This window comes from Diaporthe batatas (genome assembly GCF_019321695.1).
Source record: "Diaporthe batatas strain CRI 302-4 chromosome Unknown Contig00003, whole genome shotgun sequence".
Lineage (NCBI taxonomy): Eukaryota > Fungi > Ascomycota > Sordariomycetes > Diaporthales > Diaporthaceae > Diaporthe > Diaporthe batatas.
In genome coordinates this window covers 5320909-5346463 of record NW_025408550.1, presented here as the reverse complement: position 1 = coordinate 5346463, position 25555 = coordinate 5320909, and the positions used below count along the sequence as shown (strand labels likewise).

Genomic DNA, 25555 nt, shown 5'->3' with positions numbered 1-25555 from the left:
TTCCCCTTTGTCTAAGCAGCACGTCTCAAGGGCTGACTAGGGCATTAGGGGGCGAGCCCTAAAGAAACCCACCCACATTTCGACCACCCCCTAATTCCAACCACTTCACCATATTACTTAAACATTTTGAAACAGCACCACAAACACCACCCTAATTAGTGGTTTCATTTCTAATCTACATACATATTAAACACATGTGGCACCTTCATACAGTGAGTGGTAAACACTTAAGAGCTAGTGTTTAAAAATATAATATAGTGCTAATAATAGTGCTGAGAGAATATAGTATGAGGGCATGTAGCTTCAGCCTCGTGCCGCACAGACAAAGGTGATGTGTAAATAACTTGAAAGTAGCATGTTGAATTGAGAAGAGTTGTGAGAAGTCTCAAAATTGCAAAATAATCGCGCAAAATCTTTTTCTGCCTAGTTGAATGACTGAAAAGTGCTCTGTGTTTGTGACCCTGACGGCTGGGATAGTGGTCCATGACCAACTCTAGGCGTGCCGGCTTGTGGCGATGCAGCAATAGAAAGCATTGTAAACATCGCGCGGAAAGACGTCCCACCGGTCGGCCGGCGTCACCAGCCATGACTAAGCAGCCGCTCAACTTATCCAGAGTTGACTCAAGTTGCTGATCAATTTTCGAAATCGAGAGCGAACTTCGGTAATTAATATCATGTCTGCTTGGTTATCGAGGAATGGAGCCGCCTTGGGCAGAAGGGATTCCATCTCGTTACCTGCTGGTAGATTTGACCTCATTGCCGCTGGCCAGTCTTTGTGAATATAAGAGTTTGCTTTGGGAGGTCATACAGCCATACTGCTCCTTGGCCCAAATCCATAAATACATCGGCCTCTTGGCTTCAGCCACACTGTATTTTTCCTTTACACTATATAACCACTCGTTTCTTCCCCAATCCAGAGCTTACATATAAAGTCTTCAATAACTTTATATATATCCTTATAGTCCTCTTAGAGAGAAACTTTAAATCCACTCTTTCCTTTATTTCTATTATACTTTTCTATACTATTAAAGAGTTAATAGTTACTAATAATAAAAGTATAAACTTAAAAAAGGATAAACTTATTATACCCTTCCTTTATTTTCTTATAAATTACTTTTAAAATTCTTTTTAAAAGTTTTAATACTTTATTATAAAAGTCTTAAAAATAGTATATTATAAATTATTTCTTTATCTTAAGTTCTTTTAAAGTTAATAGCTATATACTTAGATAAAGGCTATAATATTAACTTTATAGGCTTATCTAGTAAGGGTTTTATTAGTATATATATGTATATATATGTATTTAAAGGGATAATTTTTAGCTAAGCTTCCCTTAATATAATTTATTTATATAGCAACTATTTTTAAACCTAATCTCACTATATAACTCCTTTATAACATTCTAATTAATATTATTATTAAGATAATACCCTTTAGTCTTATCTATATATTATAAGGCTAAAACTATAAATACCTATTATATTATAACTATTATTATTAATATTATATTCTTTCTAAACACTAAATCTTAAATACTTACCACTATATAAAGGCACTATATATATCCTTAGACATATACAGAATAAAAGCGAAACCACACATCAGCCTCTTCATTAGTATCAATGATAAACTCAATTCTTTCCATGCTCCATTTTACAATAGATTAAGCGTTGGAGGAGAGCAGGCCGCCATCTTTGTTTGCCTTGTACCGTTTGTCTATGCGGGACGACGCTGAGCCCACGTGCCCACCTGGGCACACATTGTATTCTCTCTACAGTGTCATTGGCATTTTTTTTTAAAAAAAATAAAGAACATCCTTCAGTGTTTAGTTCTTACTGTATGAATGTGCCACATATGTTTTATGTGTGTGGGGATTGGGAACAAAACCAGTATTTGGATCCAGAGCTCACATACTACACGCCGTGCGAAGGCGCCATGTATGTCCTCAGACGTATACACAATAGAAGTGAAACCAGCCACATACCACAAGCCAAATTGATACAGACCACGTGGCGCCAGTGCTTGCTCCTTGATGAAATATTCTCTCAAAGCAGCACATCACCCTCTTATACTCATATGACAACACATACTGCCTACCAAAGGCACAGTATGCGAAAGGGGATGGCCGAAGAGATGCTGGCAAACATCTTGAAGGAAAGACAGTGAAGTGGGAGAGTAGAAAGACACGCCTCAGAGACAGCAAAGTTCTAGGATTTGTGGTATTAAGGATGTTGTCACGTAGATTCCAGAGATTGACTGAGTGCCGTTACGCGCATTTCTCGTCACTGAGTCAGGAACCACATACTTTAAAGACAGCAATTTCAGATAACCAAGGGTGCCAGAAGTCATTGACCATGATCATGATTTTGGATATCCGTAATGAAATTCAGAAAGGATCCTTCAGGACCTAAAACGCTGGCATTATTCTGTACTTGCCGAAGAGGGATTAGAAAGACGACTTCTACTTGTCTTTGATTTGGAGGCATTGTAGAGTCCACCCAGGATACAATACAATACTAAACTAAAACAAAAATAATAGTAGCTTAAAGAATGGTGGTATATTGCAGCTTCATTCTTATTCAGACTATTGCTGGTGGTGTAAATAGCATTTGCCGTAACAAGCTGTTTTGATGTTGCTCCAATCTAAAGTTCTAATCCAGAGTTGGAAACCGATTTTACCAAGTTTGAGAATCTCCGCCTGTTGTCGGACTACTGATACAAGGCCACTCACTGTCCTTTCGGAGTTTCCAGACTACTCGCAAGCACCTGGGCAAGCAGTAGTTAGTCACTATGGCGAGCTTCTGTATTACATGCCAAGGCTGGTTTCGTTTTTAAATCCCCATACATGTAAAATGTACGTGGCGCCTTCATACAGTGGTAAACGCTCAAGACCTTTTATGCCAAGTCTTCTCAAATTTTCGTCAGAGGGTCAATTGATCTTTGACCGAGTAAGCCAAGAGGAAAATGGATGCACCCACAACCTCAAGGCGTGGATTTGGCATTGATATGACTGACTGACCGAGCTAGGGTTTCCAACTGACCGTTACATTGCTCACGGCGACTCCTCTCTTGCCGCCAACCATGCCGCAGAGATACGCATAGTGCATCGAGACTTTACTAAGTTCCTACCGGAGGCAAAGGCCAAGGTTTTGTGACAGCAGCTATCGAGCCAAGTAGTAGCCCGGCCATCCGAGAGAAGGATGAGGACACACTTCCTATAAGCTAGAAGCAAATTTTGCTCATGCAGCTTTGTCTTCACATAATGTTTCACCCGGGCGTCTTACGGGTGCGCTCCAGGTCCAAACACTTGTCTCTGAGATTGAAAACCGCTTCTCGAATCTTGTCACTCAGATTTTGGAATTCATCAAAGATGGTGACACCGAGTCCATTGAAAATGGCCCAACGGTCGCTAATTTCACGGGCTTGGGCTGCTTTATGAGCGCAATCGCGGCAGACGCTGTTGAGCGCCACGTCTACCCACTTGATGACCACGAAATTCGGTCGCTGCGCCAATGGGTGTGGATCTAGTTCTTAGAATTCTTGGGGCAGAAAGAAATTTGGACATCAGTGTAGGCTTCGTCGGACTCTAGTTGTTCAGAGTCGTTACTACTTGGGAAATTTTAGAAAATCTATGAGGCGGATGACCCATATCTCTCCCAGTACCAGCTCTTCAGCTGTTGGGATTCGGATTGGCTTAGACTCGCTGATAGGCACGAGGAATTTCCGATTTTGGCGGAACAAGCCAGCGAATCCGCGCTGAGAAGCGTCAAGGACCTGGAGGACAGGCCTAGTCACCAGAAGCTTTTAGAGGTCCCTGGGGAGGACCCTCTTGGTTGGATCGAATAGCTGCTGGTTTCGCTTCTATCCGGCATACGTCCGGGGACATACATCGTGTGGGTCGAAATGATTCTCAATCACTTGGGGAAGATTGAGTTGTGTTTATTGGAAGTCGGCCCACCCATCGTATTTTAACCATAGTTATCGACACTGCATCTTTTCCAAGTGCTGGGTCTTGAGTGCTTACCACCGTATGAAGGCGCCATATATGTCCTCGGACGTATATGGAATAGAAGCGAAACCACAGAAGCGAAACCAGTTGATATCAGAAATAATCATGGATGTGGAATAGAATAAACGGAATGGCGAGTACAACATGTCCCCGACTAATAAATAATCCTGCCATACTGTGTATCACTTGGAGAAGCATCTCAGTAGAACCAGTGAAAGATTGGCTGTCGGTTGTTTTGGCCCCAGAATTTGTGAATTTGAAGATTGGTAGGCTAGAACAGGAGACCAGAGCATTGATCACCTAGTACGTGTCTATATTGGCTTGGCAAAATCATCAGTGGCACTCCGCATTTGGTTGGCCCGAAGACCAAGCAAATTTCCCCAATGTCGTCTGAGTTGACAGGGCGTCGGTAGCTGGAAAGACTCACTCCCAGCCTGTGGCAATGCCTGTTCCTTGATGCTACCCCTGGTGGTAGTAGATGGTGTATATCCCCCTCTTTCCAAGCCCTTGCCGATCCCTTTTTCAATTACTCCCTCCCCAGGACGTCTGTCATGGGAACGCCCAGCATAGAAGCATACTTTTTGTAACTCAGACACAGGTTGAAATTTAATACTGTATGAACGGGACATTGCACTGGTGAACGGCGAACGGTGAGGAGATGCGTCGTCACAACCCGCCAAGAGCCTGTTCTGAAATAGGACTTGTATTCTCTAAAGGTTCCCAGAACCATGATGAGAATTCTCATGGGCTCCTCAAAACAACGAAGAGGTGACCACCAGCCGGGCCAGTTGTGCTGACGGACGGCCCAATGACAACCCCGAGCGCGTCCGCTTTAGGCAACTCAAATCCGTCCCAACTCCTCACAGGCCTCTTCCCTGTCGACGTCCAGGGGGCGGTCTTGGCTTCTCCGCACAGCTACTCAGCGAGGCCAGTCTGCAGCGCGAGGGCGCAGGTCAGGGACCCGCGATGCAAGAACGGTGCGGCGTCCGCGGGCGGCTGGTTCGTCACGCGGGATGGTGGGTTGATGTGACACCCAGCGCGGGCACGTTGACAAACACAGGGAAAGAGGGCTGTTCATCCCGAGGTCACACTCCTTGTGCTCGGGGGAGGATGGGGGACATGTCACGTCCCTGACCGCGGGCCTGAACTATTTCTTGGGACAGATCCCCAGCATGGCTGAGCAGAGGGCTCGGACGCATCGGGACATCTCGACCGCCTGACGACAACCGTTACAATGAGGTCTTTGAGCAATCTTGTCACTCTGGCACTCGCTCTTGCGGGCGGTGCCAGAGCCGCAGAGTACAACTCTTTCGATGGCCCTGGCTTCCCCACTTGCTACGATGTCACGGCAGTGCACAACGCCACGAGCGTGGATGAGAGTGAGTCTCGATGACATCTGGGCTTTTTGTGCCCGGCCGCGAACCCAAAATACCTTCCCGACAGAGGCTGACAAGAACTCCCATAGTGGTTTCCCTCGTCCAGGCTGCCGCCGCCTCAGGGAAACAGGTTCGCGCAGGAGGAAAGGGTCACATGTGCAAGTAACATCCCAAAGCCATCATGATTCCCCCATTGGGCTCTCCGTGGTAGTCACGGCTCCATGTCACCCGGATTTGGGGGGACTCCCCATCCACACCAGCCAAAAGTCCTGCTGGCTGACATTGTGACACAGGGTATGACACGCAGTGTGCCGACCTGCCAACCGAGATCATTAGGACAGAGCTTGTCAACCAGATCTCCGACTTCGACCTCCCAGCAGGAGCCGAATCCGGCACCGTGGTCGTTGAGGCTGGCGTGACCTTCTTCCAGCTGGCAGACTACCTGCACGCCCGTGGTGCCAACATCGGCACCGGCCTCGTCAACTGGAACATCTCCCTCGGCGGAAGCGTGGCCATGGGTGCCCACCGGACCTCGCTCAGGGAGGATGCTGTGGTAGTTGGCGGTGTTTTGTCCATGGACATCATCGACGGCACCGGAACTATCAGGACCATAGAGCGAGACGAATCCAACGACGAGTGGCTGGCAGCCTCAACCTCGCTTGGGCTCTTGGGCATCATTGCGAGGCTGAAGATGAAGATCTACCCAGAAACTGTGCTATATGCGATGCAAAAAACGTGGGTTCCCCCTACGTGCCACGAAGTTGATTGAATACGGACTGATGCGGTGAAGTTTTGACGAGGAGGACGTTCTGAACGGAGACATCGAAGCACTCATATCACCTTACCTGACGGCAAACCTCTGGGTAGGTCTAAATTGATCCATAATGTGGAATAGACTCGATGCTAACGTGCCCATAGTGGTGTATGTGCAAATGCCCCCCCAAGCAGCTACTGCCCGCGAAGGAGCCCAAAGGATGCAGCGGCCAAGAGTCTGTGAACATATCGCTGACCCGGTGAATGGAACAGGGCCGTACAAGAGAAAGTTCCATCAAAGGTACTACGATGTCGTCGGCCCCGATGATGTCAACCAGAACGGCCTGCAGTCGACCTTTTCCTTGACTGGGATCGAGGCCGCCGCAGCCATCTCCATTCTTAACACGGGAAAGGCTCTTGCCACATCCAACATGCTTGCTGAGGAGATCTTTTTCGTAAGTTTTCTGGAATGAAACACTTGCAGGATCTGTAGCAGGACTAACGTCACCGGTAGGGGATTTGGGAGAAACCGAACTTCCACACCAAGGACACCAATGAGGAGCTCACGACTTGGCCCGTGACAGGATATAACTGTAAGTAATAGACACATCAGCTCCCCATGCTGCGCTCCCCTTCTGCCGAGGAAATCTCTCCCGAAAGAGTGTGAGGGCAAGCGAGGGTCACTAACACATCAAAGATGACGTTCTCATCGGTGGCCTTTACCCGGATCAGAAGGCAGAGTGGGATTATAACCTCCGCGGCTACACGTTGGAGCTCGCATTCCCCGTTCCTCTTGCCAACAAGATGTTGAAGCGGGTCAGGGAGCTGTTCGATGCGCAGTGGAAAGAGAAGCTGATTGTGATGACCTCGACATACCGAAGCGGGTAAGCGAGGTCGACAAACCCCTGCCGAAACGTTCAGGATTTTCAGTACTGACATGAATCCTCCGCCGTCAGCATCAACATCAAGTTCGGCAAGCCGCACTACGATCTCCTTGGACAGGTGACCACAAACACCTCAGACGGTGCAGACTGGAGCAAAGGCGCGATCATGTTCGACTTCCCGAGCTTCAGGCCCAACATTGGTGACCAGCTGCGTTTCAATGAGCCATTCTGTGAGGCTACTTTGACCCCCCGCCAGCAGTAACGCGAACGCTGACCGCAGATAGATCACAATCTATCGCAGACACTCATCAACGAGTTCCCCTGCAGGCCTCACTGGACTAAAAACACACGGGAAGTGCTCACGCAGTCTGTGAAGAACCTCGACCCAGACGTAAGTAACACCGCGCTACACTGGCATGGTGAGTAACGAGCAGACCTAACTGACACTGTGACAGCACATTGCTAGGTTCAAGGCCGTGCGGGAGGATTTCGACCCGAAGGGGATATTCCGGAGTGTTGTAGGCGAAATTATTGGCGTGTACTGATGGAGCCGAGAGAATGCATGTCCACTCAAGTTACAATTGACATTTATGATGGCCTGTGGATGTCGCAGGGCCCCGGTCAGGCGGTCATGAAGATACTTTGTGGAACTCAGCTTGACATCTTGTCCCCCGAAAAGGTGCCTGGGTCTCTCGAGACAAGCCTTCTGACGAGGATTCTGGCATGGCACAGAGCCGTCGCGTGATGTTGAGGTTGGAGATGTAGCACCACTTATTTCCGTGATTGGAAAGGCCCAACCTGCCAAGTTACACCAAAGCCGTTGGCATGTGCCTTTCTACCATTTCCACAATGGTTGGTGAAGCGAGAACAACTATTGGCGATCAGCTGCAAATGTGAAATCACATGTTGTTCCCCGGCATTCCGTGGCCGTGGAGGGTTGCTTCACGGCCTTGCACGTTGCTCGGAGCTTCCCAGGTTGGAAATCTCGGGTGCACATGATCAGAGGGCAGGTATTAATAAAATATCAGATGCAGGAGAGGTGTTGTCTTGCAATGGCGGGGACAGCCAATTAGACAATTACTGTCTCGGAAAAACGAGAGTTGGCCCCCCCCCTGCAAAATGCCCCCTATTCCTCGGCTAAACTAAAACTTTACTAGTAAAGTAGAAAATCTAATATTTTTATTAAAATACCTATATTAACCTTATTAATATTAATAATAAGTTATCTTTATTATTTAATTAAATAAAAGTAATATTATATTAATTTTATATAATTAATTTAAACTTAATTTATAAAGGTATATATAATTTATTTATTTTAATATAAAGTAATATTAATTTAATTAATATTATAAATAATATACTTTAATTAATTTATTAAGTTTAGATTATTTAATATTTATTATATAAAACTTATTTAAAAAGTTAAATTATATAATTTATTAATAAAATATTATATTATTTAAATAATTATATATTTAAAAGTTAATTATTAAGGTAATTAAGGTTTAATAAACTATTTAAAAGTATTTATAAGTATTTTTAAAGACTATTTAAAATAAAACTATTATAGTAAATTAAGTAGTTTAAAGAGTATAAAAAATATTATTAAAGTTAATAATAAAGAAAATATATTTAATAATAAGAAAGAAAAGGCTTTAAAAGGTATTAATAATAAGAACCCTTTTATTAATAAGGTAAGGTCTTTAATAAATAATAATAATAATAATATTAAATATTTTAAAAGTTATTTAATTAACCTTTAATATAAGTATATTTAAATAAATTAATTTTAACTTTATTTATTAAAATTTATAACTTAAAAGTTAATACTATTTTTATTATATAATTTAAAAGATAAATTATTATATTAAAAAAATAAGGGTTAAGAGATTTAAAGTTTTTATTAAATTATATTAATTTATTTAAGGATTTAATTAAAAAAATATAAAGATTATTTAAATATAATTATTAAGTTAAAGAATATTTTTATTAAGGTTAATTAGTTTATAAATTAAAAGTTTTTAACTTTATAATTAAAAATTATAAAAAATATTAATAAAAGAATTAAAATATTTAATTATAATAATATTATAAATATATTTTTAAATTTTAAAGATCCTTTTTCTTTAATTTTTATATAACTATAAGGTTATATTATTAATATAAAAGTTATAAATACCTATATTATAAAGTAATTATTTAGTTAAATATCTATTAATTAAGGTCTTTTAGTTATTATTAATTATTTAATAAATAGCTATTTTAAAAATAGTTTATTAATAGTTAAATAAATAATAAATTTAAATACACCTAATAAAAACCTAAACTTTAAAACTTTTTAATTTATATTAATAATTATTAAATAAAAGTTAAAATAAAAGTAAAAATAAACTCTATATAAAAAAGTATAAATAATTAATAAGAATATAATTATATTTTTAAATAATTATTATAAAACTAATTATTATTATTAAAATAAAAGGAATTTTTATAATAATAGTATTTTATTAAATAAAATAATATATATATTAATTTATTTAATAGAAATTTAAGGAATTAATTTAATATAATTATAATAAATAATATTATAATTAAGTATTTATTAAAAGTCTTTTAATTATTAGATAGCTTAAATAAAGCCTAATAAAAGGAGCTTAATAATAATAGAATTAACTTTATTCCTTTTAAAAAAATAATAAAAATAAAAGTAAAAGAAAGTAATATTAATATAATTATTAATTTATTATTTAATATTAATTTATTTAAAGTTAAATATAATTAAATAACTTTAATAAAGTTATTATTATTATTATTATTATTAGTTTCTTTTATAGATTTAATAAAGTTTTATTATTATTAATAATAATAATAATAGTACTTAAAAGTTTATTATAAAAATAAAAGCTATTAATTATTTTTATTATTATTATTATAAATAAAAAAAATAATAATTTTATATTAAAAGTTTATTATAAAAGTACTTTAAAAGTATTTTAAAAACCTATTAAAAGAGTTTAACTTAAATAATTTATAAAAATTATAAAGTATAAAAGGTTTAATTTTTATAAATTTTATAAAAAAGATATTTAATTTAATAAATATAATTTAAAAACTATTTTATTAATTAAAATATTAATTAAATTATATTTAAAAAAGGACTTTATTAGTTTCTTTAATAGTAATAATAATAAGAAGGACTTACTATTATAATAGGGGTTATTAAATAGTTATTTAATAAATTATTAAATAGATATTAAAAGTATATACTTTATAAAGTTTATAAAAATTATTTAATTAATTAATTAACTTTATTTAATATTAAACTTTATAATTAAGTTAATTATTTAATAAAAGGGTTAAAAATTTATTAGAGTAGTTTTTATATTTAATAAAGTAGAAAAGTTATATAATAAATTTTAAAGGACTTTTAAATAAAAAAGTAATAATTAGGTATATAAAAGATATAATTAGTAATAAAAATAGTTAAAAAGGAAAGTTAGTTATTTTAAATAAATAAAGTAAATTAAATACCTAATATTAAGTAACTAATTAATTAAATAAATTTACTTATAATTAATTTATTTACCTTAATTTTAATTATTAACTTAACTATTTAACTTATAAATAATACTTTTTATTTATATAACTATACTTAATTAAAACTTTATTAATTTTAGTTTTATAACTTTTAATTAATACTATTATATTTACCTTATTTTATATTTTTTAATATTTATATATAATAAAAATATCTTTAAATAACCTTAATTTTAAATTTAATTTTTAAATATAAAAATAAAATTAAATAAAATTTCTATTTAAATTATAGTTTAATAATTTATATTAATATTAATAATATAAATAATACTTTAAGTTATTAAAATATATTTTAATAAAATTAAAATTAAAAAATATAAAAATAAATATTTATATTTTATATTTTTATATTTATTATTTTAATTATTTTATATTATAATATTATAAAGTATTATTTATTATAAGAATTAACTTTAAATTTAAATATAGATTTATTTTTAATAAAATACTTTTATTAATTATTATAAAAGTACTCTTTTATTATATAACCTTTATATATTATAATAATAAATAAATTATTAAATATAATTATAAAAGATATAAAGGTAAGCTTTTACTTAAAGAGACTTTTAATTTATAAAGTATACCTAATAAATACTTAATTTATTCTTTTATATTATTTTATTTATTAAAATTAAACTTATTAATAAAGATAAATATTTTTATTATATAATTTAATTAATATATTTATTAAAGGTAATAGTTATAAAGCTTTTATTATATTAATAAGTTAGTATATATATTTATTTATTATTTTATATATAAGCTTTAAGGGTATTATTTATTATTTTTATAATAATATTAATTTAAAACTATTTAATAAAAAGTATTATATTTTATTAAAGTATAGATTTAGTTTATTAAATAAAGGATTTTTAACTTTTAATTTATATAATTTATATATTAGTTAAGTTTTATAAATTTATTATAAAAAGTAGACTAATAAACCTTTAAAACCTATTACTTTAATTTAACTATATTTAATAGTAATAATAATAGTATATTTAAAATAATTATATAAATAATAATAACCTTTTAATAATATTTTTAAATTATAATATAGTTAATTTAAAATTTAGTTTATAACTATTTATTTAATAAAGATAGGTTAAAATATAAATAAAACTTTAATTATTAGAGTTTATAGTTTAATAAGTAATAGCTTATTATTATTAGTCTTTTTTTTTCCTTTTTTAGAATATAAATAGTATTAGGTATAATATTTTATTAAAAATATTGGGTTTTCTATTTTATTAGTGAAGTTTTAGTTTAGTTGAGAAATAGGGGGTATTTTGTAGGGGGGGGGCTAACTCTCGTTTTTCCGAGATAGTGGCAAGGACCCCCCTGTAACTCGGCCGTTAAAAATGTCCAGCAGGCCAGGTGCCGTGGTACGGCCGCGGTACGTCAAGGCTTCTAGAATTCGACGCATCACCAAGGCACCGGTGCTCGACCTCCACGTCCCGTCCCACCACCAACCAGCCTTGCCCAACATGAAGCCGCCCACGAGGCTTGCCGGCCAGGCCCTACCCCGAATTGTAGCCACTGGCCGACACAGCTGCCCGAGAACCCAGCCCATAGCCTCCAGAGCCCTCCACTTCTCAGCCGCCGACCCGGCCAACGTCGCCCCCTTCTGCGCGACCGGTCCCCCTCCGGAACCACCACAGCCCGCTGCCGAACACCCATATGCCAAGGCGGAGAGGAGAAGGAAGCAGGCTGAGCTGCTCAAGAATGCAAAGGGGCTGCGGGATGCTAGCACCGGCAAGAGCCCCGGGAAGTCACCGCTGAAGAAGCGCTTCTGGCAAGACGTCCACATCAAAGAGGTCCAAGGTGCACCACACACAGCCTACCAGCCAGCCCCCCAACCGGTCCCTTATCCTCTATACCTTTGAAATATACTGACAGTCTGAGGTGCCTGCACCCACCCAGGCTCCTACCAGATCTTTCTCGACTCCCGGCCCCTCCGCCACCCAACAACCAAGACAATAGTGAACGTGCCTCTCTCCAAGCCGTACCTGGCACACGCCCTTGCCCTCGAGTGGGACCTCCTGACCTCGGCCCAGCAGGCAACCAAGAACCACCTGATTCCTCTGACTTCCATTGTGTGCCGCGCCCTTGACATTGCCGAAGACGACGCCAAGCACCACCAAGAGGGCGGCAGCAGTGGCTTTGCGCCCACCCGCACCGCCATCACCGAGGTCCTCATGCGCTACCTCGACACCGACTCGCTGCTGTGCTGGGCACCGCTCCCCGACGAGCCACTCGGCCCGGGTGAGGTGCCCCTCAGGGAGCTCCAGGAGCGCACGGCTGGACAGATCATAGGGTACCTGAGCACCCATGTCTGGCCTGGTGTGGAGATTGAGCCGGTCCTGGACGAGGGTTTGCTGCTGCCCAAGGAGCAGAAGCCAGGTGTCAGGGAGGTTATCCAGGGATGGGTGATGGGCCTTGACGCCTGGGACCTCGCTGGTTTGGAGAGGGCTGCTCTAGCTGGGAAGAGCTTGCTGGGTGCGGCCAGGCTGGTGGTAGAGTGGAGTGAAGGCAGTGCAGGCCGTGCTGTAAGGGACGCCCCTCCCGGTGGGGAGAAGCCAAAGCATCACAAAAGGACATTTGGGGTTGAAGAGGCGGCTAAGGCGTCAAGTCTGGAGGTGGACTGGCAAACAGGCAAGTGGGGCGAGGTTGAGGATACCCATGATGTAGAGAAGGAAGACCTGCGCAGGCAGCTGGGAAGCACAGTGCTCCTGGTCTCAGGCAAAGGGACCTGGTAGATAGCTGACATGTCTTGAACGATATCATATAGAACGTTAGACGGGGTCATCCTGGCCAGTAAGACTCGGGCACGGTGCATATCTTCTTGGCCCTAGAGCATACTTCTTTGGTCAGATGCCTCTGAAAGCTATTAAGGCTCTTCTCTGATCTAATTGGGTCTTTGATCTTAAGCCGCAGTGTGTGGTATGGTCACAACATTGCCTGTTCATCCAGCCAAATCAGCAATGTATGACCTCCCGAGCCTTCCACCGCTGTGAACAAACCACCAAACCGCAGGTGTCCCCAGCCTCAAAATAAAAATACCTGATAAAAGCCAATATGGGCCGAGAGGCCTGTGTGTCTTCAAACCCGCGGCTCTTAAGCCCCAAGACAACCACCCTACCTTGATAGCAAATCATTGTGCGCCACTGTCCCCACAAACTTGTGCCATATTCGTGCAATCCCTCCCCCCCCCCCAAAAAAAAATCAGAAGATAAGAAAAGACTTTGATCCAGTGAACCTCTTCATGTGTTCAAATCCATGGCTCCGACCAAGTCCCAGTGGACCATGTCTTACTAGTAGCAGATACTGGGCTGGCCCAGGATACCAACTGGGCAAGGCTGTGGCAGAGAAGGCAGCTGACGTGTGCCCACATCTAAGCAGGCTGCTCCCTTTTAGTCGCTCAACTTGGTGCCATTGTAGGCAAAGCTGAGGGCATGGTCTGGGATTTGTGCCGCCTTCTCCATATCTTCCACGGTCAGGCCTTTCTGAGCAAGCTTCTTCTTCTCGCTGGCCTGCCTGTAGTACTTGAGGTTGATCGTCCGACAGGTCATCGCATAGCGTCGTATGCCCTTTGGATCTACTGCATGCTGGATTTTCTGTCAGCACATATCATTACCTCTTTGACTCTGCAGGGCGAAAAACTAACATCAGTGAGAGCTTGAAGCTGAGTGTCGCACATGGTGGCCACATCTCCATGACGAAGCTGCACTTCCAGGATCGACGCTCTTTCATGGGGTTTGTTGCCATCCTTCATGGCAGTCTTGGATTTCTTGAACCGCAGTGACATCTTGCCAGGGGATCCAAGAGAGGCCGTGCTTATGACACCTGTCAATTGGGCCTCTCCATCATCATGCCACTTCAAAGAGCTTGTCAGCACGGAAGGCTCACATAACATGCTTTTGGTGAGCAACCTACACTGATCTTGTCATCCTCTCTGTACGCGAGAGCCAGTAATTCGTTGAAAGGCTTCTGAGGCGTGTGAAGGGTGGAGCCAGCAGTGTGTCGGTAATTCTCTCTGGAAGCGATTTTCTGAGAGCTTGCAAGAGCCTTCTGGCCAAAGTGCTTCAAGTAGGCCAGGGACTTCAAAACCACATCAGGAGCGGTCTCAAAGGGCTTTGTGCCAATTCTCTTCTGGCCAAATTCATAGAGAGCACCCTTGATTTGATTAGCTTGAGGTGGGAAATCAAATGGTGACCCAAATGGACTTACAAAGTTTGACTGAAAGTGGCCGGTCAACTGCTCAGCACCAGCTGAATATTGTTAGCAAAGGAATAGGTGACCGTGGTCGTGTATATATGTGGGAACTTACTGCCTGCGCAGCGAACAGGGCTTCGCTGGAGATCCATGCTGCTGCCATCTGCTTCAATGCTGGTGTACAGCTCATCAGCGCCACCAGGGGCTTTCTTGGAAGCATCGCTGGGCCGCTCGACCACAAGAGTTCCAACCAAGTATCCATTGTCATCCATGATCATATAAATGAATCGAGTGGACAGGCAATCTTCATCGTTCTCAACAAACTTGTCAACATGAGCTTCCCCAAGCTTGATGGTCACCCCATCATCCTTGACGCGGCATGTCTTCGTGTGTCTCTTCGTCTCCTCCTCTACCAAACTCAGAGGGTATGGTATAGGAGGCATGTTGTACTCGAAGCCACAGTTTGGGCATTTCAGTCCGACCCAGTGTTTCCGAGCACTAGCGCAACGGCACTCAGGGCAGGTCATGCCACTGCGTCGAAAGGCTTCCGTGCCGAAAATCCCACCATCCTCTGCCAAAGCCTCCGGGAGCGGCTCAAACATAGTAGGAATGTTGTTGATGTCTTTGTAAGTTGTGTTGTGGTTGATGAAGTCTTCAGAATATCGAAGCTCCTTGTTGTCGTCTCCAATCTGGGCCAATTCCTCACTACCAACTTTGAAGAATGCATCACAGTCTTCCTTGAGACAGACCCAAGTTGCATTTTCAAAGACCTTGGGACCTTCCCTCTTACATCGGATGCAAGTTGCCTCCAGGAGCCCAGATACAGGTGACTCGGTGCCGTTGCTGGTCTGAGGATCTGTTTTCTCTGGTTGATGAGGACCATCAATGGTCATGGTGTTCGGGATAACCTCTTTCCAGTACCATGGCTTTGAAGTGGGATCCAAAGTCTGGAGCATGAGTTTCCAAACTTTGTAAACGTGGACTCCTTTCTCGTTGGATTGCTGCACCCTCTCATTCCAGATCTTGGTCACCATGAATGCGCCTAGCTCAACAAAGGCGCCACGTTTGCGCACAACACTTGGTAAATTGAGGCTTTGAAATTGTGGATGTTCCTTACCTGCAGATATCACCTGTTAGCATACAATTTGTAGCGGATGTAGATGTAGACCCACCCATGATGACGATGATAGGAGTATGAAGTGCGGCCTCCCACCGGGGAATAACATCTGGCTTAGTATCCTTGCGAAGAAACATGCGCGTCTTGATGTCCAAGTAACGACCACCACCACTAAATAGGTGTCAGCCAGAGTACAACAGGCGGTTATTGAGGAGTTCTTACCTGCAAGTGATGAGCTTGTTTCGGCCAAGGAAGTCTCGGGCTTCAGTGAACTTGTCTATGTACAATCCGACAACCACGTTGTTCTTGCTCTGAACACCTCCCTGGTATGCTTTGAAGGATTGCTGTGAGCTGCAGAGGTCTCCCCTGGTCATCGCCCAGACAGTGACTGGTCCATTGGGGAATTCATCCTCAGAATCAGCAGAGGCTGTGTTTGTACCGCTGTCCCCAGTGGCATATTTTGTTCGCACACGCTTTTGAGACGCATCGGACTGCAGAGTCTGGGATCCTCTACGTTTCAGAGACGTCTGCACAGGCCTGGACGGTGTTGGTAGGGTCGATGGTGTTCCAGGGATAAATAATGTTCCGGGAATAGATGGTGTTGCAGGCGAAGACGGAGTCAGTGGGACAGGCGGTGCAGGTGGGATGGCGGGTGGGATCGTGGGAGCGTCTGCTACAGCCGGAACTGCCCGGGTGGACGTAGGCTCAATAGCCTTGTCTGTGAGGAAGCAGGCTTTTATGCTTGTTTGTCCAGGCATGATTGCTGAAGTGATGTTTTGAGTTCTAATACAAAATCATTAGAATCTAGCGTCTAAATAAACATGTGAATTCAAGGATATGAGTTCAAGGGTGAGGCAAGACGTAAGAACAAGCTGCAGTAGCGGAGACTCCAATGTCTATATACCTCAGCTCCACTTGAACCGAAGGGCAAGACATCTACCTCATGTAACAAGGCATAAAGAAGCTGGGAATGTGGCAGTTGATCACCATCTTGTATAAAATGGAGTTGTGGGTCAGAAGTGAAGTGGGCAAGAACATGAAGGCTGAGGACCAAATTCCATGGACGTGAAGAATGTTATAGGTACCAAGCATACCATTGCAGTATTGTATATTGGTTGAGGTCTTATACGTGAAGCGAAACGGTAAAATGGATGGGAGGGACAGCGATGGGGATGACGCAAGGGACGAGGCGAGCAACCCCAACAGCCAGAAATTTGCAACCAAGACTTACTTACCTCTATGGTGGTTTGAGGTCCAATGAGAAGAAGTGGTTGGTATGCACCCACTAGTCTGAGAGTAAAGATGCTGAAAATCAGGAGATTCGACCGTGTGATCAAGCAACCGAGTAGTCGAGTGGTCTGGTATGCTGTCGGCCGTGACCAATGCTCAGGCTACCTGATCCTGGAGCAGATTTCATATGAGCTTCAGGGCGAAAGGTACCCAGGAGCTTTTGCCACTAGGTTAGGGGAAAAGGAAGGAACGAAGAGAGGTAGTAGGGGGCAGCTGGAATTTGGTTGTTGAGAAGGGTTCTGGGCTATCAAATCCTTCTCTGGGGTGGGGGGATGATTCTGGTGGACTTCTGACGTGATTCAGGGGCATCGGGCGATAATGTTGTGACGTGTGAATTGAGGTGGTCAACTTGGTATCGGACGAGCTTGATTTCCAAAAGCACCAAACGCTGGAAACCAGCGAAAGTGCCCGTCGTGCCGATGGGGCAGGAAATGACAGGGATTGGGAAAAGATTGTGATTCAGACTGCTTGGGACAGCGCCCGATGACGGAGATGTTTCACGATGTGTACTGGAAGGGAGGCTTGAAGGAGGCTGGAGTGTTCAACTTACAAGAGAATGTTGCAGGGTGTAAGCTTTTGCCTGGAAAAGGACGACTGTCAAGGAGCTGCTGAGCTGCTGTCTGTTCCTTCCAGAGATGAGATGTACCTTCCCAGGCAGAAGGAAGCTGGTCAGAGCGAGTCTGATGCCGCTAGCGTGAACACGGACCACGCAGATGTTCCTTCCCCGCGAATAAACGAGAATAAGTACTTGCCCAGCAGTTCTTGTTAAGTATAAGCTTTGAGCAGGCCTGGTTCTGTTTTGGGGACAGTTGTGTGAAGCCTAGCACGGAAGATACTGCTATCAATCTGTGAAAAGCACAACCCTTTTGAAGGCACATTTGTTGAGATTCTTTTCTTAAGTGAACTTTTAAGGTGTAACACAACCTCAAAGGTAGTAAGGTAGGGTATTAAGAGACCAGGAGAGCTATGGGGGCAGATTCGACGTGAGTTACAGGTGTGGCCGTTGTGGGGGTGAGAATGCCAAACGAGCAACATCAAGTCAGGACTAGCAACAAAATGGGACGAATTTCCGTGAATCACTTTGAACTCTGTTCATACTGTGACACTACAGACGAGTAGTAGCTATAATAAACATGAGAGAAACAACATTCTGGTCACTGGCAGGGGCCCTTGGAGTACTGGACCCTTAGAAGAAAGAACTTTGCTACCTAGGTAGGGTTTTGCTGTAATTCTTAGATTCTAAATTACAGAAATTCCAATGCTCTTTAATACAACAAGCCATTAGGCCATGTTATATATACAATGATTTCTGACTGCATTCAGAATGACCATGGCATTACTCAAGACAAATCTGTGGCACCAAGAAAAGGAAGCACACTCTTGCATGGGCATCTCAAAACTAGGCTCTACCGGACAAAACTACGGCAAACCTCATGTTTTCAACTATTGTTGCCTCCAAACATTGTCTATTGACAAGTCATTCCTTTTTGGTTTAGGAAACAATTGTAATCTGGGCCAGTCACTGGTAGAAGAACAGATCTATCCATGAGTGGATTTGCTTGCTCACATCATCACCCAGCACCAGCTGCATCATTCCATGAACATGGTATTATGTTGAGAGGGACCGGTATTAAAACGGTCGATTACGGCACATACGGGGGTTATTCAGAAGAATCTCGAGGTTGAAGTCCTGGATTACCTTGGGAACAACCGACGGGAGTATGGCTAATAAGTTGACGGGGCGTATTGAGGAGTAGCTCCATAACCACCGCAAGAAGATATCACTCCGCACTTGTAGTCAAAACATTAGGATCGCCTTGGGCTCATCGAGGAAGGCTGTAGACCAGAGGGACGAAAGCGATGGAGTTGCAAGTAGCCGAGCACGAGGACATCTGGACTTGAGTAGTTGGCCCGGGAATCCAAAGAAAAAGGCGGAGACGCGAAGATGGATGATCACCTGAAATCGTGAAGTGTCCGTAATGTTGCATTGCTCGATTATAAGGGGCGCTTGTGGGATCCATTGCCTGAAGCCGGGCAAGACCTCGGGATTGAAGCACTGTGAGGACCGGACGTTGATGGACGGAGATACCGGATATACAGAATTCCCCCCCAGGGCAGCTACCACAGTACCGCGTCCTGCCCACTCACACCAGACGTGCTCAGCCGCTCAGGGGCAGGTGGGTCAGATCGTGGAGAGAATTGGGACCGGGGCGACAGGGTTGAGTGCGGGGGAATCGCCGAGACGCCTCGGAAGCTGGACAATGATGTCGTGCTCCCCAACTTCCGGGCAGCCCGCCCAGGGTCCACGGGTGGAGTAGCTTTGCAAAGTCCCGAGGTCAAGTGCTCTTTGTGTTATCTCTGATAATTAGCGCAGCTTCAGCCAGTTTTGTCCCGTCGAGTCGGTGAGCCGGTGAACTCTTCCGTGTCGAGGTCTTCTCTCCTCTGCTCTTGTTTCTACGAACACCGCACCGTTGCACCTTTTCCCTCCCGCTGTCAATCCCGATTTGTACTACATCACGGTATACAGCAAGCGAGCTTGTGCCGCCACAGACAAGGAGTCGCACTGCACCAAAGCCATATAGCACGTCCCGCAGGCAGAACCCGAGTCCAAGATGGTTTTCGAACCCCCAAGCTGGGTGCCAAAGCTGCCCTTCGGTAAGTGGGAATCATGCCTCAATCCGAGACCAGGACGATGAGCACTGCCTCTGACGGCCTTCAGACCCTCCAGACAGCATCCCGATCGCGGAGTTCATGACATCCGACAAATATGCCCGCTACCCGCTCGCCAAAAGCAGGAATCCGTTCACCTGCGGACTCACCGGAAAGACGTTTGACTGGAACTCGCTCATTGAGCGGCAGAACTTTCTTGCCCGGGCCATCGGAAAGCGGCTCGGGTGGCTGCCGAACGAAGAGACCGAGTGGGACAAAGTTGCATGCATTTTCTCGGTTAACACGGTAGGCTTGTTGCCCGTCATCTCGTGGGACTTTGGAGCAAGATACTAGTAACTGACGCCTCCTACTACAGATTGATTACTGTAGGTGATGGTCTCTAAACCGGACACCAAAGAGGTCGGCGCGGCGGAGTTGATTCAACGGCCAGCGGCGTCTCTCAGGGCCCCAATCTTGACATAACAGTCACTGACATGTGCACCAAATCAAGTGACGATTGCATGGGCGATACATCGGCTCAATGGCATTGTCACCCCCGCAAACGCGGCCTACTCGGCTGCCGAATTGACCCATCAACTCAAATCCTCGGGCGCGAAGGCACTCTTTGTCGGCGGGCCTCAGCTGCAGATCGGGGTCGAGGCGGCAAAGGCTGCGGGCATCCCTAAGGATAAGATATGGCTGATGGGCATGCCGGGCTTCGAAAACGCGGACGGGTTCGTGACAGTCGAGGACCTGATTGCAGAAGGCGCCAGGCTGTCCCCGCTGGACTCACTGCAGTGGAAGAAGGGCCAGGGAGAGCGGCAGCCGGCGTTCCTGTCTTACTCTAGTGGGACCTCTGGGCTGCCCAAAGCTGTTATGGTCTCACATCGGAACGTCATCGCGAATGCCATGCAGCACGTCGCCTACGAATCCGTCTCCAGGAAGAAGCTCGGCATCTCGACTCAGACTGTGCTGGGACTCCTCCCGCTGAGTCACATCTATGCCTTGGTTGTCATCGCACATAATTGCACCTACCGAGGCGATGAAGTTGTGGTGCTACCAAAATTCGAGATGCCGACGTATCTGTCGGCCATAGAGAGGTTCAAAATCAACCACCTCTTCTTGGTACGGCTGCTCAGATACCGCTTCCCAAATCGCGTCGTGCGTCTTCCCGCTGACAAAACATGAGCACTAGGTCCCACCGATTGTGATACGCATGACCAGGGCACCGGAAGAGTGTAACAAGTACAATCTTGATAGCGTCAGAGTTGTTTTCTCCGGCGCGGCTCCATTGGGAGAAGAGACAATCCTGGAAATGAACAAGTTATGGCCCAAGTGGCGTGTGGCTCAAGGCTATGGTGAGTGACCCGGCCGGGAGCGCGTTTGGATCGGCGGCTAATCCGTGTCCCCAGGCATGACGGAGACCGCCACGATTGTCACGTCAAACAGCGAGGATGATATTCTGAACAAGTCCTCCGGCTCCCTGCTACCAGCCGTGAGAGCAAAAATATTCGGTCTAGATGGCACGGAAGTCAAGGGCTACGACACACCTGGGGAGCTCTGGGTGCAGTCTCCGTCAGCCACGATTGGCTACCTCAACAACCAGAAAGCGACAACGGAGACTTTTGTGTATGACGAGGATGGGAGATGGGTTCGCACGGGTGACGAGGCAGTTGTAACGTTGGCCCCTTCAGGAAACGAGCACATCGTGATTGTTGATAGGATCAAGGAGTTGATCAAGGTCAAAGGTATTTGCTGTTCTCTTCACAGGCCATTTGACCCGAAGACTGACCAAGGACCTCTCATCAGGCCATCAGGTTGCCCCGGCCGAGCTCGAGGCCCACCTGTTGTCGCATCCAGCTGTGGCCGACTGTGCCGTGATCCAAATTCCAGACGACTCTGCTGGAGAGGTTCCAAAGGCATTTGTTGTGAAGTCTCCGGCCGTTGCAAATAAGCCAGAAGATGAGGTTGTGAAGGCCATTCTGAAGCATGTGGAGGAGCACAAGGCTCCCTACAAGTGGATCAAGGGTGGAATTGAATTCCTGGACGTGATCCCTAAGAGTCCAAGTGGCAAGATTCTTCGTAGGTTGTTGCGGGATCAGGAGAAGCATTCGAGGGCCAAGAAAGGCCCCAAGCTCTAAATCACAAACAATAGACTCTGGAGGTCCTTTGGGGCCGTCCGTGGCTTTTTGCTGCATCGTTGTCATTGTCAGCCGGCTGTGTGCTCAGGGACATGTCTGGTACCAGGCAGCTACAATATGAGTTCCGGCTGATGTGGGACGGAGTTGAGTCTATCAGTCAGACAAACTGCTCGTGGATCTCACTCGCTTGTGGTGCAACCGCACCCTCATTGGCATGTCGCGATCAGGAGCGAATCACATGCTTCGAAACTCTGATAGATTTCCTGATCGGGAGACCAGATCAACAGTGCATCTAACCCCAAACAACCAGCTAGCCAGGTAAGGCCCTAGATGTTTAGCTCTTGGACTGCCATCCTAATGTATTTCACACCTTACATGGCAGGTAAGTGGCAGGCAAGCAGCTCTGCACACAATGATGGCCTTGCCTGCTTGGGCCAGCCCTACAGATTTATCCACAGCATGCCAGGGAAGAGATCTACAGTGGCTTGCTTCTTTGCCATTGACAAGCTTCTAGCGGGTAATCACACACATGCCCGACGTTGGGCCTTGTGAAACAATGTAGCCCTACTTAAGTAGTGTGATCGACAGGCACAATGCTGGCTGTTTTAGCCCTGACTAGACAAGAGAGCAGCAAGAATGCAACCCTGCCCTTCCTGTTGCTTTTGTTCAATTCGACCCTCCTGTTTAGGTACAAGCAAGATGAAAAGCCCTGGCCTGCAGGAGAGAAAAGAAGCTTACATTTAAGGTAGAATCATCTCAATCTTGGCCCGGGTCCGATCTCTCAAACCGTCATTCCACTGCAATTAGGTTGACAGGAGGACTGACGTCGAACCCGATTCCAAAACAAGGCCCTCCTGCAAGGGGCAAAGGGGTACATGGGTACATGGATACATGGTACCAACCAGTTGTCAAAGAGTCTAGCCGTGCAGCCAAAGCAGCACTGGGGCCTTCCAAAACAGACGCCAAGAAACGCTGGCACAAGCCGAGTGGCAGGTTCAGGAGCGTTCCTCAGAGGCCTTGTAACACCAAAATGGAGCCTCAATACCGTCGTCCCAACTTCTCCAACCCAACTTCTCATACACAAGCGGTCTGATGATGGACTTTCTCCGGGGGCGGGCATCACGAAACCAGATGCTGCCCAGCCAGCCAGCGCCTCCCGTACGCAGACCACCACAACAGCCCTGGACGAGCCTGGAACGCCAAGAGCCATGGATCGTCCAGAGACGCCGAAGCATTGAGGGCGTGCGTGTTGCCTAGGTTCTCAACTCAAGGCTTCTTTCTCTTAATGGCAAGTGCCTGCATCCTCCGACTGGTTAAGATTTGGCTTGTCTTTTGCTTGTTCATTCCTGTCATTGTTGGGAGCAAACTGGGCCGCCTTCGCTTCCGAATCTGTTTCTTTCGCTCTCATCTTGCCCTCCACTTCTCTTCTCAAATCCCTCCCCCTTTTTTAATAATAGCCTGCGGACTGGTATCCTCAGCAGAATGTTGACCATTCGTCTTGCTCTCGTGGCCCTCCTGACCGTCTTTGGTGAGGTCCAGGCGGTGCCACAGACCCGTGGGCGGAAAGGAGGAAACCGGAACGGTGGCGGCAACACGGCTCAGCAGACGCCTCAGCAGCAGGCAGCTGCCATCCCCCAGGGCATCTCCCAGGCGACAGATGGCTCCACGATCTTGGATATGACTGCTACAGTCAAGTAAGACAACTACGGGATCCCGTTGTCTCGTCCGACAATACGCTAACAAGATACCCAAGTAACCTCGACCTCCGGTTCAAGATCTCCGCTCCGGCGGACCAGTTCACGACTGCCTCCGGAGTTCCGGGAGCCGCCGCACAGCCTGGCGCACAGGGCCCCAACGGCATCAACGTCCTCCTCCATGGCGACGGTGGCCAGTCCTTCTTCGACTTCCCCAACCAGGCCGTCCAGCAGGGACTCATGGGAGTCGTTGTTCTCGCCCCCTCTGGTATGCGACCATGCCTCCCCCATCGTCGCACAGACTAGACTAATAAATCTCCTCAGAGAACCTCCTTTGGGGCCAGTCCCAAGGCCAACCTCAGGGCCTGTCGCGCGTGGACGGCGCCGCCCACTCGCAGGCCGTCAACGATCTGATGCAGCAGGTGCTCCCGCAGATGGTGGCCTTCAACTCGTCCAACGTCTTCATGACCGGCGTGTCTGGCGGCTCTCTCACACTTTCCGGCTTCTTTGTCCCTGCCCACATGGCAAACTTTGCGGGCACCGGTGTTCTCTTGATGTGTGGTGCGCTCGCGCCCCAGGTCGACTTCAACAACTCCGCCGCCGTCGCCTCCACGACCAAGATTCACTTCCAGAGCACGCAGCAGGAGCTTACCAGCCTTCAGGGCGCCATCCCGGAGGCCATTACCGCCTACGAGCAGCTGGCCACGCAGGCTGGACTTGATGCCCAGCAGGTCGGCGCGCTGCAGACCGTCGACAACACCCCCAACGGCGGCCACTGCGAGTTCGACGAGCAGGGCTTCTCCAGCGGCATTCAGCTCATATCCGACAACTTCGCGAGCATCATGCAGGGAGGCAACGGCGCGGTCCAGGGAATCAACGCCCAGACTGTGCTCACACCCGTACCCGGCAACGAGAACGTGCAATTCGCCGCTTCCAATGGTAACAACAAGAGACAGCAAGGCCCGTACTGGATTGGGGCCTAGGTCATAGGCGCAGGGTTAGTGGTATCCTGGGTATAAGAGATAGGCCGTGGCGGAACCCCGAGGTGGAGGACACGTCACTGGCGACAGATTGGAATAGTTGAGCGTCGTGCAGCCTGTCTACCCGTTGGGCGAGAATATAGGGAGATCATAGACTGCATCATTGCATTTTGTACAATGCCCGCTCTAATTTACAACTGTACACGGCTCTCTTTCTCCTATCTTGTGAGAGTCCTTTCTATTACCTGCTGGTTTCGCTTCTATTCTGAATACGTCCGAGGACATACATGGCGCCTTCAGACGGTGGTAAGCACTCAAGACCCAGCGCTTGGAAAGAATATGATGTCGATAACAATAGTTATAATACGATAGGTGCTTGTGGCCTCAGCCTTGCGATTGTCCATTATACAGTTCTCTGAGGAGGACAATGTTCCTCTGCTGCTGCTATCATCCACCTTGGAATCCGTGCAGGTGGGAAGAGAAAGCGGCATCTAAAATGTCCCTTATCAACACATATCCAGGACTCTCAGTTTCAAAAGCATCAAGCCAGATTTGATTTCATAGGAGAGTCGCCATGCACCAGTCTACCTCAGAGAATATCTGCTGCGATCTAGCTCTGTCCACAGCAAGACATGTAAGCTGGAAAGTGTAGATGACATAGCGAGCTGTATCTTCAAGAAATCAGATGTCACGATTGGTGCAGGGTCATTAATTTTTTGAACTCGGGAGCAATGCTTGCACCACTAGATGCTAGGTACCTAGGTACCTAGGTACTCAGATGAGGGCTACTTTGTGGGTACTCTAAACTTGGATACATGACCGTTACGGCAAGAGGGTTATATAT

The 25555-nt window shown here is 44.9% G+C and overlaps 4 protein-coding genes across 4 annotated transcripts; 3 read left to right on the top strand and 1 right to left on the bottom strand.

Moving 5' to 3' along the window:
* Positions 1-5243: 5243 nt before the first annotated feature.
* KVR01_003543 (uncharacterized protein) lies at positions 5244-7567 on the top strand (the record flags this gene model as incomplete). Its single annotated transcript, XM_044793460.1, has 11 exons — positions 5244-5378; positions 5475-5541; positions 5679-6120; positions 6176-6248; positions 6331-6367; positions 6412-6593; positions 6653-6731; positions 6836-7022; positions 7095-7252; positions 7307-7413; positions 7478-7567. 11 exons carry the CDS (start codon positions 5244-5246, stop codon positions 7565-7567), a joined length of 1557 nt encoding a protein of 518 aa, XP_044648558.1.
* Positions 7568-11984: 4417 nt separating this feature from the next.
* On the top strand, positions 11985-13812 carry KVR01_002205 (uncharacterized protein). The gene is made up of 2 exons (XM_044788093.1): positions 11985-12449; positions 12531-13812. The coding sequence occupies exons 1-2, from the start codon at positions 11987-11989 to the stop codon at positions 13382-13384; spliced, it is 1317 nt and encodes a 438-aa protein (XP_044647220.1). The 5' UTR covers positions 11985-11986; the 3' UTR covers positions 13385-13812.
* Positions 13813-13915: 103 nt separating this feature from the next.
* On the bottom strand, positions 13916-16331 carry KVR01_003622 (uncharacterized protein; the record flags this gene model as incomplete). The annotated part of the gene is made up of 7 exons (XM_044783106.1): positions 13916-14233; positions 14293-14502; positions 14562-14801; positions 14856-14896; positions 14956-15957; positions 16013-16128; positions 16180-16331. The coding sequence occupies 7 exons, from the start codon at positions 16329-16331 to the stop codon at positions 14039-14041; spliced, it is 1956 nt and encodes a 651-aa protein (XP_044648637.1). The 3' UTR covers positions 13916-14038.
* A 6736-nt stretch (positions 16332-23067) lies between these two features.
* On the top strand, positions 23068-24916 carry KVR01_003976 (uncharacterized protein). Its single transcript, XM_044784658.1, has 3 exons — positions 23068-23731; positions 23791-23999; positions 24056-24916. The coding sequence occupies exons 1-3, from the start codon at positions 23520-23522 to the stop codon at positions 24712-24714; spliced, it is 1080 nt and encodes a 359-aa protein (XP_044648991.1). The 5' UTR covers positions 23068-23519; the 3' UTR covers positions 24715-24916.
* The last annotated feature ends 639 nt before the right edge of the window (positions 24917-25555 follow it).

What these genes read in the sequence shown, in the direction of transcription:
- KVR01_002205 (XM_044788093.1), top strand. Translation starts at nt 11,987, where the DNA reads ATGTCCAGCAGGCCAGGTGCCGTGGTACGGCCGCGGTACGTCAAGGCT. An exon ending in CCACATCAAAGAGGTCCAAG is followed by an intron (nt 12,450 to 12,530) that starts GTGCACCACACA and finishes TGACAGTCTGAG; the next exon opens with GTGCCTGCACCCACCCAGGC.
- KVR01_003976 (XM_044784658.1), top strand. Translation starts at nt 23,520, where the DNA reads ATGTTGACCATTCGTCTTGCTCTCGTGGCCCTCCTGACCGTCTTTGGT. An exon ending in GATATGACTGCTACAGTCAA is followed by an intron (nt 23,732 to 23,790) that starts GTAAGACAACTA and finishes AAGATACCCAAG; the next exon opens with TAACCTCGACCTCCGGTTCA. An exon ending in CGTTGTTCTCGCCCCCTCTG is followed by an intron (nt 24,000 to 24,055) that starts GTATGCGACCAT and finishes AAATCTCCTCAG; the next exon opens with AGAACCTCCTTTGGGGCCAG.